This window comes from Tenebrio molitor, chromosome 7, assembly GCF_963966145.1.
Source record: "Tenebrio molitor chromosome 7, icTenMoli1.1, whole genome shotgun sequence".
Taxonomy (NCBI): domain Eukaryota; kingdom Metazoa; phylum Arthropoda; class Insecta; order Coleoptera; family Tenebrionidae; genus Tenebrio; species Tenebrio molitor.
In genome coordinates this window covers 20,837,789-20,851,787 of record NC_091052.1, presented here as the reverse complement: position 1 = coordinate 20,851,787, position 13,999 = coordinate 20,837,789, and the positions used below count along the sequence as shown (strand labels likewise).

Sequence of the window (13,999 nt, the reverse complement as noted above, 5' to 3'; positions counted from 1 at the left end):
TTTATAGCTATTAAGACAACAAGTTTTTAAAAATCGAGATCGTAGTTTAAGTCAGAGCGACCGCAGGGAGCGAGGATTTAATAGATCGAGATTTTTAAACTATAAAACACGCGCTGTCTTCAAGATTTTTTCTAACACTAACATAATTATTATCAAATATTTTAATCAATTCAGAAATTATTCGAGGCGCGTCACAATACACAAAATGCGGAGATTGCCGTGGGTACTATGATAATAATATCAACAAATTTGGAAAAAAACAATTTTATCGTTGAAATGTGCTAAAACGTTCCAGAATTAATAAGAAAAAAGAGGTAATTTGTTACCAATGAAGTCTAAAAGTGCATACGAAAAGGTGTATGTTTCGTTTCAAGGCCGGAACAATAAAAAAAGATCACGGAGGTATCGGAAGATGTCATTTTGGCTTTTTTTGATATGGGGTAAGTGTGTAGAACTTCATTAAAAGTTAATTCACACTACGGCAAGAATCATTTGAAGAAAATGTAAAGATTGCCAGTTTTCGATGGCCGGGAATTTGCATTGGATGAAACAGCAGAAGTTAAAGAAGAAGATGTTAGGAACAAGAGCACGAAGCTAATATGGCAGTTCCAATTCAACAATTGTACTTTTCACTTTTGAGATAATTACTGTAAAAATGATGAATAAAATGTTACTTGAATAATATGTGTGAGCGTATTTTATGACTCTATAAGATACGTTGCTATTGACGACGTGTCTTATAGAGAAAAGCGTATTTTATGGGAAACATAAGGTGTGAGCTCAAATGCACCATGGAAACAGTATAAGATATTACTAATATTAGTGTTAGAAAAAAATAATTTTTTCGATTTCCAAAGCTTCTAAATTCTCTATTGTGCAGGATTAGATATTGGTAGTGAGTGATCTTGTACTTTGTGATAATATGTACGATTAGACGTAGCTGTCATGACAATTTCATACATATATTTCAAAATAATTGACCTGTTAAGTGCCACTTCCAAAGACCCCCAAATCGGCAAAAGTCCAAAAGAATTGTTTTAACATTTTTCTCTCGTTTACGGTAATCTCTTCTACACCGTAGTGCACTATGCACTATTTTTGGGACATCATGTATATTCGTATGAAGAAAAATACAATTAAATTTCGAAATCCACAAAACAATAATAGCAAATTATTGGTTTTTAATTTGTTGTAGCTAATTTAGGGCGTTTGCGGTAAGTAGATGAAGCTCAAAGAATGTGGTATAAAAAGTGGACATACATATAACGGGTGACTATTAAAATTTTCACTTGGAGTTGGCTTTGAACGAGTTTTTATTTTTTGTGTTACTTTAGACACGCGCAAGAACGAACGATAAATATCAGTCAGTACAATTGAAAACATTTATTGAAATGTCAAACTTGTCAGTGTCGAAGGTGCAACGGAAAACAAAGAATGATCCATAGCCAACCCTAAGTGAAAATTTTAAGTCACCCGTTATCAAAATAAGATGATATTATAATCGTGTCAAAAATAAATTATGCCCTATGATTTAGGGATATTCGTTACTACGTTGCCATAAATTTGGTTAGGTTGGAGGTTATGTGGTTTCTGGTGACAAACACAAACAAAAGATATCGTAACCGTAAGGCAGCGAATTCCTTGTAACATTAGGCACGAGGCTCTGTTTCTCGCTAAGTGATAGATGTTTTTCGTTTCACAATCAACCTTAGGCATTCAAAATTACTTTTGAAAATTCTAGTTACAAACAGCATGAAAAACGTTATTTCCCTAAAAGTTCGAATTCTGGGGAGTAATTTATTTTTGACACGATTATATGTACAAATAGTGCCCCCTTTTTATAATATCTAATAATTTTTTGACGGTGGAAATGATAGATACGGTTTTCACATTTTATCACTTATAATTACACGAGAGTTTTTTTTGTCGAAGTAAACTTGACATTTCAATGAGAATTTTGTTGCCTGGCAATTTAACGAAAAAAACTGCCTCTGAAAAAATTACGAGTCCTACGGACTGGTAATTTTTTCTGGCAGTTTTTTAAGTTTAATTGCCAGACAACAAAACTCGAATTATAAATGGCAAGTTTACTTCGACACACAAAAAAAGCTTGAGTGTAATTCGGTAAGACAATTTAATGAATACGTAAATCACTATGATGCAGACCTACTAGAATCAGACGCTTTCAAAAGTTAGGTTCCGTTTTGTCGCTGGAAAAGTTAGGGCAAACTTTTTTCGCTGTCATAATGACAAAAACACCGCTGCTTATGGGATTTTTAGTGTATGAATTAAATTGTCAAAATAAAAGTTACAAAATCGACTGACCTAGGAATTCTTTATAATAGAAAGCAACGTGACACGGAGATTAAGGAATAGTAAGGAATTCCAACATTACCTAATTATTTACAAAGTGTTCGCATTCGTGACATTGGTGAAGAAAAATTATGGAATGTTTTATGAAAAGGCATGTCCAGTATGTGAAAGTATCTAACTCTACTAAAAGTAATCAGGTTATTGCTACCTAAAGCTTCCGGTGATTAATTTTTCATCCCAAATTTGTGACATAGGTGTCTTCATGAACTTGATGTCCGTCTGAAAGTCGACAATTACTGATTTTACAATAATATCGCGCCTTCAAATGAAATCCTGGGCTGGGAAGGCGATTGAAACAGTCAATTGTTGTGCTTTTTTAAAGCGTAGATTAATTGGAGCATGTTGACAGCTGACCTAAAATTTAAAGCCAAAAATGTTTTCTTTTTTTCTTTCTTTGCAATGTTTTACATCAAAAATAGAATAACGTAACGATTCCTATTCTCGAAGCAAATATCTAAGGACACCCTTTGCTGAAAACAAACATGTTCAATTAGGTATGTCCCGATTAAACATAAACAAATGTTGCCATGTGTTTCATGATTCTCTCAAGTGTCAATGTCAATTCTGTGTTTTTTCTATTTACAATAACGTACAGTTAATTTCAAAATTATCGAGTACACCCCAAAATCAAGAAGTCGATTTATTACAGTTTTTTCCACATGTAGAGATGCCTTTTTGAAATTTCAGTGTCATATTTTTTATATAGATTAGGTAAGTTTGACAACATAAAATGTCGCAGATATTTTAGAACACCATAACAGTGTCTGTTTTATCCTCTGCACGGTGCTCTTCGCGATGTTATAATAGTGGGCTACCCTCCGGATCGACCACCCTTCTTCTAATTTGGAAAGAATGAGCACTTTCGCGTTTTCGGTTAGATCAAGCATTTTATTTGTCAAAATTGACATTGATCATTGACAAAAAATGTAAGTGCATTTCACACTGTAGGAAATTAGGTGTATTCTATAATTTTGAAATTAACTGTACAAACTACAAAGAAGCAATATTTAACTAAAACGATTATTTCATTCATCATTCATCATTCATCGTTTTCGACCAATCGTAAGGCTTTATTTTTTGAATTATAGTGATAATTCGATAATTCGTCAAGTAGGTTTCTCAGATGTTTTCAATCCTATTGCTAAAGTAATAAAATAAATACTGTTGTCAAATGGTACTATTTAATTCATGAAATAATCAACCGAATTACACTCTAGCTCTTGAAATGATCTGTTTTAACACTCAAGCTCTCAAAAGGTAACCACTCGTGTCACTTTAACAAATTAATACTGTCAAAGTGACACTCGTTGTTACCTAGGAGAGCTTTCGTGTTAAAAATCGATCATTTCAGAGCTCTAGTGGAATTACAACCCATAGTTGTAACATACTAATAGGTACAAGCTGTTTATTGTAGAATTTAATTTATAAAAAATGTGTACCTGCGTTGACTTTTAACGTTGCCGCAATGGCAGAAGTTACACAAAAGGGTTAATCCCAGTAATATTCCTTCACAAATCACATAATAAACAAAAATGTTTAATGGTTGCCAACACAAAAAAATCCCTAATACCAATTATCAAAACAAGCGCTTTAACTTTTATTTAACAAATATCCGTAGAAGTCGGCAGAAATTTTTTTTGTGTATCACACGTCCAGAAACGATTTTGCGAGTACTCGCATTTGTAGGCCTCGGCTATCGCCTCGGCTCACAAATCTTACATGCACTTGCAAAAGTGCCCTTTCTGGGCTAATGATACAAATAACTATCAGGTAATCAACAGTCACTCATCAACTTTTCGCACTTAATACAACGTTCATAAAAATCGTTCGGAAGACAATTAATTTCCTTGGTCTACAAACCAGGTGTCTGGAGCATCGTGGTAATCGATTTGACATAAATCTTCCATCCTTTCTTGAGTTTTTAGATATACAGGGTTATTCACGAGAGACTTCCGATGAAAATTTCGTTATATGAAACCCAAAATACAAGAAACCCCTAGAACTTAATATTTTGTTTAAATCCAAATAAGTTAGCAATTCAAGTAGCTTGGCGAATAAGATTAATCATGACACTTTATCGAGGTTATGAGCAAAAGTTAATACAGGGTGTTTTCGAAGTTGAGGCATTCCTTGTAACACGAGGTACTACACATTATTCTTAAGAATTTTAGCCTAAATCTTCTTAGTAAAATGTTTGTATTAACGGAGATAATTGATTGTATATTTTTATTATTTTCTAAAATTTTGAGTCCGGTCCTGTCTATTTCTCCGCTGTACTAGATTAATAATTGACGTGGCCCAGAATGGAAATCGCTCTGCGCACTTTCTGGACGCCGCAGCTGCATTCTGATAACGTGATAAGACTGCCCATACATTTGCAACATATCTGTGAGCTCTTTATTTTCCTAATAATAAAGCCATTTCGACTAATTAGATGACAACTCTGACAGTATTTTTGATTAACGTCCATGCTCGTTTGATTTTCTTTTGTCAATTCTAATTTCTAACAAATCAGCGCAAATTTGAGCAGGACCAGATTCAAAAATTTTAAAAAAATTAACTTATTGTATCTTCATTGCCGTACACATTTTACTAAGGTGATTTTGGCTAAAACTCTTTAGAACAACGCATACTATCACATGTTAAAAGGAACGCCTCAACTTCGAAAACACCCTACATAAATATGAAAACTGACATGACAGACAATAAGGGCCAGCAATCGTTGATTTAAGTATTACTTTTTATAAATTTTATAATATTGGGTGATTCAGAATGATTGTGGATAAATATGGCAACTATGTACGAAAATCTATGTGGTAACTCTGTGGGTGGGGTAAAGTTGACATTTGTATGACATTTCATAGGCGTGATTTTATTTTCAAAATGTTCAAAATTGTGCGACTATGAACTGTCAAAGAAATGTCAACTCTATCCTATACCTACAGAGTTACCACATAAATTTTCGTATTTTCTAAATTAATTCTATTATTTATATTATTTGTAGCCTTCTCAGAAAAATAATAATTTGACATGGTTTGACATATCGGGTGTTTTTTTAAATTTCACCTCGTAGTAAGCGTTGAAGAGTCGATTGTGAACGCATCACTCGTGTAAAACGTAAGATTTAAACAGCTGATCCGTGATCCGTAACCTGTATAGTATAGTGCGTTCATAATCGATATAATATTATAATATGATATAATTACATAAATATAACACTGCAGTACAGTTAATTAATAACAACTTTTTTATATTTTCTCGAATAAAAAATATACCAAAAATTCTTGTTGAACAAACGCAACATCACTGGTAACAATTATTGTCAACATCACAACTAACAATTCTTAAAATTCCTTCTTCTTTTATGAATGTTAGCCTAATCGAAAGGAATAACTCAGAATATAATTTTCCGGTGCAACAATTCGCTAGATCTAAGCATGATTAAAGCATTAATTGGCATAAATTATTTGTAAGCAACCATCACGAACGTGCTTACTTAATTAAATTTATAACTCCCTAGTATAAATAGACCTGGTACCCACACTGACAAATCAGTAGCTCCACAGCCTTTCCTACAACAAGGTGTCTAGTCTTCCTGGTAAAATAAAATTCATGCATTTAAGTAAAATATTAATTTTTAATATTTGTAGGTAACCATGTCTAAATTTTTTGTTGTTTTCATCGTTTGTTTAGGTAGGTTTATTAATTTTATACTGATGTGTTAATTTTCTTTAACAGAAATTTTCAATATAGCGGTTGCCGTCGCCAAACAACAAAAATTGAGCGTGGCTTTCCAAGAACCAGAAGCCCAGTCCACTTCTTTGATAGGTGCTTTTAAATTTAGAAATGATCATTCAAGTTTCGGTACCAAGAAGTATACCTCAAGCGCTGAACTTACTAGTTTAGCCCACTCATCAGCCCAACAAGCTAGAACTGCTGTACGTAACCAACAAACTGCTGGCCTACAAGCTTCTGTAGGAGCTCAAAGTGGCTACACTCGTGCCGCTGCCGAAGCGGCCTCTGCTGCTCAAGTAGCTCTTGTAGCTAAGCAAGTCATCGTTCAAAATCTCCAACGTCACATCGAGGATGCTGAACACCAATTGCAAGCCGAACAAGCACAATACCAACAATCTCTCCAAGCTGCCAATGCTGCCCAAAATGCTGTCCAACAGAGCCAAGGGCAACTAAGCTCAGCCACTGCTGCCCTCGCCGCCGTCCAACAGTCCGTCACTCAAACGGAACGTGCCGCATCTGCTGCCTCCACAGCTGCGGCTGCTCAGCATGAGATGATACAAGAAGCTCAACAGCGTCTGGGACGACTGCATCTGAGATTAAATGAAGCTTTAGCTGGACTTCAAGAGACTCAAGTGTCGGCTCAAAGAGCTGCTGCTGCTGCGCAGTTAGCCCAAAACAATGCCGCTGCTTCTGCGCAACTCGCGGTGGTAAACACTGCGAGTAGTGAAACTGATGAGCATGACTCTGGCAGCTACTACCACTGAGCATTTTCTATCAACGTCCCTCATCTTGTAAATACCCATCTTAAATCACAATAAATACATTTAAATCAACACAGTTGTTTTTTATTAATAAAATTGTACTGATCTGATATTTCCTCAAAACAGTTTTTAAATTACTTAGTAATATCGATAAGCCAGTTACACTAAGTAGGTAACAAGTTTTAACTTTAACTCATGCCTCAAAAGTATTTAAAAAATGTAACTCAGAAATTTGCTCCGAAAGACAAGAACATTTTTCAGAGGAAAATTACTTCTTTCGATAATACTCGTAGGTACAGTTACGGCCATGGAATTTCGTCAGTTATTTTACTGTCAATTCTAAAAAACTTGTGTAGCCTAAGCTTTATTGTCATTATGACTGACATTCAAAATTTTTGTGACAGAAATTCTGTCACGCACAATAAAAATCAAAATGACACCAGTAACGTTTGTGACATCCAAGTCAAAAATTCCAATGTGAAGTTAGAACATGGACCTAGTACCTCCATGGGTTATAAATATGTATATAAAACCTGTTTTACAGCTAATGTCAGTTGAATGACAAAGACTGACGAAATTCCGTGGTCGTGACTGTACCTACAATAGACTATCTAGAATTCCTGTGTAGTTTTCACTCTTCTCCTACAGTTCCCCTTTCAAGAAATATTTATTAGCTGTTATTAGGTTAAAAAAAATTTTTTTTTGAACATACGTTAACACAACCCGAACATAGATAGTTCTGTCGTACAGTTAGAGACACGGAATTTCGGGCATCATTTTTCTGTCACTGAAAAAAATTGCGATGTGAATCACTCTTTATTGTCAACGTGACATTCAAAAGTCAAATTTTGAAATTTATTTTCTGTTCACGTCAATCGCATGTCAATCAAAATTGTCGCAAACGGTAAAATTGAGGTTAATAATGTAAAGCCTATTTTACATTTTTTGACAGTATATTGACAGTAATGCCTGAAATGCCGTGTCTCGAACTGTACAACGCAGTGTTATTAGATTTCTTTGCGTTAAAGCTTCATCAGCAGTTTGGGGGAAAACCCTGTCAAAGATTCAAATGTTCCACTATTGCCAAAATTTTAAGCAAGGCCGAAAAGGCGTCAAAAACTTGTAAAACGCAAACGAATAATACTTATTTCATCTAACAAATTAAGAAATTAAATTAATTAAGAATTAAGGAATTACAAGAAATTAGACAAATAATCTTACATGTACTATTGGGAGCATAAAAAGTGGGACATCAAATTTCTGTCAGTTTTGAAAAAGTCCATGTAGTTCAAGCTTTATTGTCGTTTTTTTTTGACACTATTCTAGCTGGCAGTTTCAATTTATTTTATACTCCTATTTTCCTTTTCCAAATGCCCTCTTCTTTTGATAAAGGTAGATTTTGATTGGGACTTTGCATTAAATAAATATTCACTACGTGCTTACTTACAATCATTCCCTACAACCTAAAATACTTAATGACAACGTCAATCAATTCAAAGTAGGATTAGAATCAGATAAAGGTTATTTCACATTAAAAGTCAAGACAATGACGTTCATGTCCCACTTTTTTTGCCCGCAATAATACAGTTCGAGACCCGGAATTTCGGGCATCAGTGTCAATATACTGTCAAAAAATGTAAAATAGGCTTTACATTATTAACCTTAATGACTGACATGCGACTGACGTGGACAGAAAATATCAAATTTTGACTTTTGAATGTCACGTTGACAATAAAGAGTGAAAAATGATACCTGAAATTCGGTGTCCCGAATTGTATGATGACCGTTTCTTAAGATTTTTCACGACTCGGCTCATTTTCGTGTTATTATTTTCGCGCGGCCCTCTTTAAGTGTTTAGCAATGGGATGTTCCGATTAAAATAAATTAGGACTACTTTAATGATCTCTTATGAACTATTGGGATGTAGCCCAGGGACCTCTAGGTGAGAGGGAATACCTAAACAAGATCTAAAAAAAATCTTTCTTTCCATTTTAACTGAGAAGCTCATAACATTTCGTGAAGCTTTTATGGGTCCTTTTTGAGGAAATCACGACCTCCCTGAGGTCTTTTAAAAAATTCAATAGAAACTTAGAGAGCCTCTTTTGCTGTTGCTATTGTATCCAAAATTTTGTGTTTTTTTTTCTTTTTATACAGGGTGTTTGGGGTATAAGGTAACAAACTTCTCCCGTGTAAAGAAATAGACAAAATAAGACTTTTATTCTAGTAACATTTTTTAATATGCGTTATACTTTTCTAGTAATCATTTGTTCAATTTGAGAAACCACTGTTTGAGATTCACCAAAATTCTAAATTATAAAGGCGGCAGATAAGGCATTTTCCTTTACAAACCTGTATCAGCTTGGTATTAATAATTACGTGTTTACAGACACGAACAGTGGCTCTCAAACAGTGGAAACAGAGTTTAGTTCAGCGTAATAAGAAAGCAAATTGAAAAAAAAATGTCACTAAGAGAAGTTGTTCATTTAACCTAGCTGTGCATCTCAGAAAAATTTGTTACCTTAAACACCAAACACCCTGTATTTGCCTCCTTTAATTTATTTATTTGGCGGCACAAGAATAGCGTGAGAGTCCAAGTAACGTTAAAGACGCCAGAAATAAACACATCTGAACTTTTCACACCGACGCCCAGTATACATACAGGGTGTTATGGAAGTCCACGTAATAAATTTGATCACCAGTAGGACTCGTTAAAATAAACATTTTTTTATTGATCATTTTTTCCGCAAAATTTTCAAAACAGAGTTAAATTTAAATATAATTTTGTACGCTACGCATTTTTCGAGGAAACGCCAGAGAAGGTTACGTAATCACCCCACCATGGAAGGGCGACACCCAGCGGAGGAATCTCAAGTGGTCGGAGTCTGGGACTAACGATAACGGATATGATACGAAGATTAGAGACAACTATTGACGAGAGCGTGTGTTAGCTGTATTTGTCTCGTATTTACGAATATATTTATACCTTATTTAACTGTTATTAATTATTATCCGTACATATTCATATGTTTACACGTCCATTGATAATGAAGCACGAAAAAATTATTCGACTAAAATACTCGAATAAAAAATAGTGAAAATCGTCAGTATTTAAACAGCAGTCGTTTTTTGTTCAAGGAAACTGTAAAATTTTTATCGCACAAAAACATTTTCAGAATTGTGTAGTGATAGTGACAAAGGTAGTGACCCAGTTTAAAAATTTAAATTTTAATTCCCGGTACCGCCACGAGAGCGCGCCAAATGTGAAGGTACTAGCGGCTAGACTAGGAACTAAGGAATGGGTTGGTAATCCTGGGGAGTTGGCAACCGTGAGGGAGCGGGAGTGAAGCGGTTACCGCGCGATGGTCGATTGTTTAATGTTGCGCTTTGTTTTGTTGAATTTTCTCATCGTTTAGTGTTACGCTTTGTTCAATTGGGTTAAACTCGGGTTTTCCTTGTGTTGTTGCTCAGCACCGCTAGATTTCGGAAGAGTTAAAGTAAAATGTTTTAAGTGCGCCACTATGGGAGTTAGGTGACAAACAGGAAGTCGTGGGGTTGTCTAGTAAATTTCTGTGGAGGCCACGGTTAGTTATGGCCGTTAGCGGAGGCGGACCTAAGTCTTGCTCAATGCAGCTCTGGGACGTTGACGTGAAACCTCAGTCGCGGTTCTAGGGACCTCGTGGTTTGTCGGTAAACGGTTGGTTGGGGAAGGTGGACCTAAGCCCCGCTCGATGCGGCTCTGGGAAGCTCTCGCACAGCCCCGAACGCCTCTATCACTCTTTCTTGGTCGGTAAAATAGTCCGACGTTTATTTACCCGAGTAACTAGAAACGTCGCTGATCTCAAGCCGATTCAGATCATTCTTCTGAGTCCCCTCGCGGCTGAGAGGTTGTTACCTCCAGCTCTGAGCTCCCGTCGGCGTACCTTGACCGCGTAGTTAGTAATTAAACTTAGAATTGTCATAACTAATTGTAAAATATGAGTAATACCTGGGATACGGTTTTAGACAGGGTTTTTATCCGTCCCTGTCTGTGGTAACTGCATTATGAATTTGTTACTTGTGTTTTTTTTTTGCAACCTTTAACTTGTAATTTTTGTTGTCATTTACCCGTTGTGTTTGTTTTAAATGTTGCTGTATTAATATTGTTGTTTGTTTTTGCCATGGCCTCAACTAGTTAATTTTGTTTACTTTGTTATACCTACTTGTCGCCGTTAGTTTTGGATTCATTTCATTTGTTCGCCGAAAATCAACGTTATCACAGGCATTTTTCAATAAATAGTATATTAAGTATAAAGAACGGTAATGACAATGTACGGATCGAAGACAATTGTTTGGAGGAGGAGCTTGCGACGACTCCAATATTGTCTGAGATCCGTACATTGTCATTAACGTTCGTCATGCTTATGAGATTTTTTGCGCGATTGAATATTTATTACAAAACATTCCTAACTAGAATGCAATGCGATACGACGCCCTTCACATCGTGTTGCCACAATGTCGATTTTTGTATCGCGTTTCTAAGGCAATCTGCAAACAACTACCGCCATTGCAGTTTTTGTGCGCAAATATCGCCAGTTGTGTTGAAAAACAAGCAGTAAAATGAGTGATATTAGTGATTCCGAAAACGAAGTGGATATTGTAGAAGAAACTTTGAATGTGGGGTGCGTCACAACTAAAGAATTTTTGAAACTAACGACCTCAACGTGTAATTAAGAAGACAAGGAAAATGTGTGGTATGAAAATTTTGATAATACTAATGTCGCGGCAAGTTCACTAATACTATTTCATTGCAGCGGCAAGGAATGCCGACCACAAGAGCCGTGTGAGTTTCCAGAAAGTGCTAACATCTTGTCTTCAACTTCCGTCTACATAAATGAAGAATTTTCGAAACCAACGATCTCAGTGTGTAATCAAGAAGACAAGAAAAATGCGGGGTATGAAAATTTTGACAATGCCAATGTCGCGGCAAGTTTGCTAATGCTATTTCGTTGCAGCAGCAAGGAAAGCTGACTACAAGAGCCGTGTGAGTTTCCGAAAGTGCTAACATCTTGTCTTCAACTTCTGTCTACATAAATGAAGAATTATTTTCGAAACCAACAACCTCAATGTGTACCTAATCAAGAAGACAAGGAAAATGCGGGGTATGAAAATTTTGACAATGCCAATGTCGCGGCAAGTTTGCTAATGCTATTTCATTGCAGCGCCAAGGAAAGCCGACTACAAGAGCTTTATGAGTTTCCAGAAAGTGCCCCCACATCTTGTCTTCAACTTCCGTCTACATAAAAATTATTATAATAATCGATTAATTTTGAATAAACTTTACTTACCGTTCTAGAACACCAAAAATTACTTACCATCGAGTTTATCGTTAGCAACGAGTAAACAGAGCTTACCATCTTGGAAACAGACGTGGTAAACAACCAAATGGAGTACAATCGCGCAAAAAAGTAATGTATTCAGATCATTATATTTGATGCAATTGAAATTTTAAGAGAATGGGTGGAAAATGCTGCCACAAGAATTCGCAATAACAGAGAAATACTGGAAACAGTAGAAGAATAATTTCGTCAGCGCCTTCATTATTGTATTGACAATAACGTCGGTCACTTTAAAAACTTCTTGTAATCATTAATGATTACTCTGATTACTTCATGAGAATTTTTACGGATTAATACACTAATTTTAGGAGACCTTTTGTCATTATTTTGGTTATGGGCGATTCATTAAGGTCAGTTTACAATATTTATTATGACTCACCGCCTAAGGCGAGAAGAATCAAATTAACGCGTTGTGTTAACGCAGCAGCCCGAAGAGCGCCGAGCCCGTGGTCGCTAGATCAAAAACCTGAGGGAGTGGAAACCCGAATAACATTCAGTGATGGTAAAAATCGAGGAGTCCTCCTATATTTACGGAACTATACAAGTCTCACCTAGTACAATTTGACACTGGTATCGACAATAACTTAAATGTTGGCAAAAAAAAGAAGTTTGATCCGGTCCTATCTCTAACAAGGTCTCTGCCCCAGATAAGACCGGCTAGCAAGATTAAAAAAAAAACTTCTAACCAGATGGGACTTCCCGTCTGGATTTTACTGTTTGATTGACCTGTCAGAACGCGCTGCTGTTGTCGACGACTCCGATCCAGGGAGCGGATGGTCGGTTACTCCGGACGCGGAGTTACTGCGGATGAAGCGCTCCGGGTGGTGAAAAGTCCTCGGAATTGAGGGTCCCCGGAGGACGAAATACGGGCCGATTCGTCGAGCCCCGGTGGGTCTTCTCCTGCCTCGGAGGTCTTCCGTATGGTGTTGGAGCACCTGTTATTGGGATTTGAGCCGCTGCCAATCGGTCTCTGTACTACCTAGCCGGAAGTCGTGCTCGGAGTTTTGATCCGCCCTAGGCGAGTGAACCCTTTTTTAGCGCGGTCCTTTTTTCCATCTCTGGACTTGCGGGGTTAGGTCCCCTCGTCCTCGCCACTACTGGATACCAGGGGGGTGAAACTGGTATTGGTAAAATGGCAGCGCAAAAAGTGTTGGTGCCACCGGTGAGGGCGTGGAGCGAGGGGGGAATTTTGAATAAGCCGCGCAAATGTCATTCTTGTCATCTAGTGACTCTTGTGAGTTTGCGAACTAGCATCTGCGACGTTCCCGCCCATTCTTGTGTGTTTCATGTTGGGTTATGCCAAGGACGCTTAGCAAATTTCCCGAAAGTTTTCGTTTAGATTAGTGCGGATTAGTGCCATATTTGATATGTAAACTGTGTAAACCAAAGTTTTTCAGTCATGGGAGTTGTTGGCCGAAAGAAGTATTCTTGTAAATATCCAGAATGCAACAATGGTGCATGGAAAATTTGTGAGCATCATTTTAAGGCAAATAGTTTTGTGAATGAAAGAAAGGATCGTTTAAACACCGATTGTGTACCAAAACCTTACCACTATTTTGCAAATGAAGATTTTGTAGTTGTTGATGTCATCAGTCTACATTCTACAACATTGACCCAGGTTTGCAAAGGTTTGGATCAAAAACCTTACTCACATTCTCAAGATAGTGAAATAATGGACAGCATTTCCAGTTTTCATCTTCAAGACCATAATTATTGTGGAACAGGTGAAAGTGAAGTTTTGACAAACAAGCGTAA

The 13,999-nt window shown here is 36.5% G+C and overlaps 1 protein-coding gene and 1 long non-coding RNA gene across 4 annotated transcripts; both read left to right on the top strand.

The window, feature by feature from the left end:
* The first annotated feature begins 5,763 nt into the window (after positions 1–5,763).
* Positions 5,764–6,941, top strand: LOC138135203 (uncharacterized protein CG45076-like). The gene is made up of 3 exons (XM_069053871.1): positions 5,764–5,971; positions 6,024–6,066; positions 6,127–6,941. The coding sequence occupies exons 2-3, from the start codon at positions 6,030–6,032 to the stop codon at positions 6,870–6,872; spliced, it is 783 nt and encodes a 260-aa protein (XP_068909972.1). The 5' UTR covers positions 5,764–5,971; positions 6,024–6,029; the 3' UTR covers positions 6,873–6,941.
* A 3,160-nt stretch (positions 6,942–10,101) lies between these two features.
* On the top strand, positions 10,102–12,203 carry LOC138135601 (uncharacterized). Of its 3 annotated transcripts, XR_011161027.1 has the most exons (4): positions 10,102–11,599; positions 11,660–11,800; positions 11,864–12,007; positions 12,068–12,203. It is a non-coding gene; the product is annotated as an uncharacterized lncRNA (long non-coding RNA). The 3 variants fall into 3 exon arrangements; XR_011161026.1 differs by having other exon boundaries at positions 10,131–11,800; positions 11,861–12,007; XR_011161025.1 differs by having other exon boundaries at positions 10,146–11,800.
* The last annotated feature ends 1,796 nt before the right edge of the window (positions 12,204–13,999 follow it).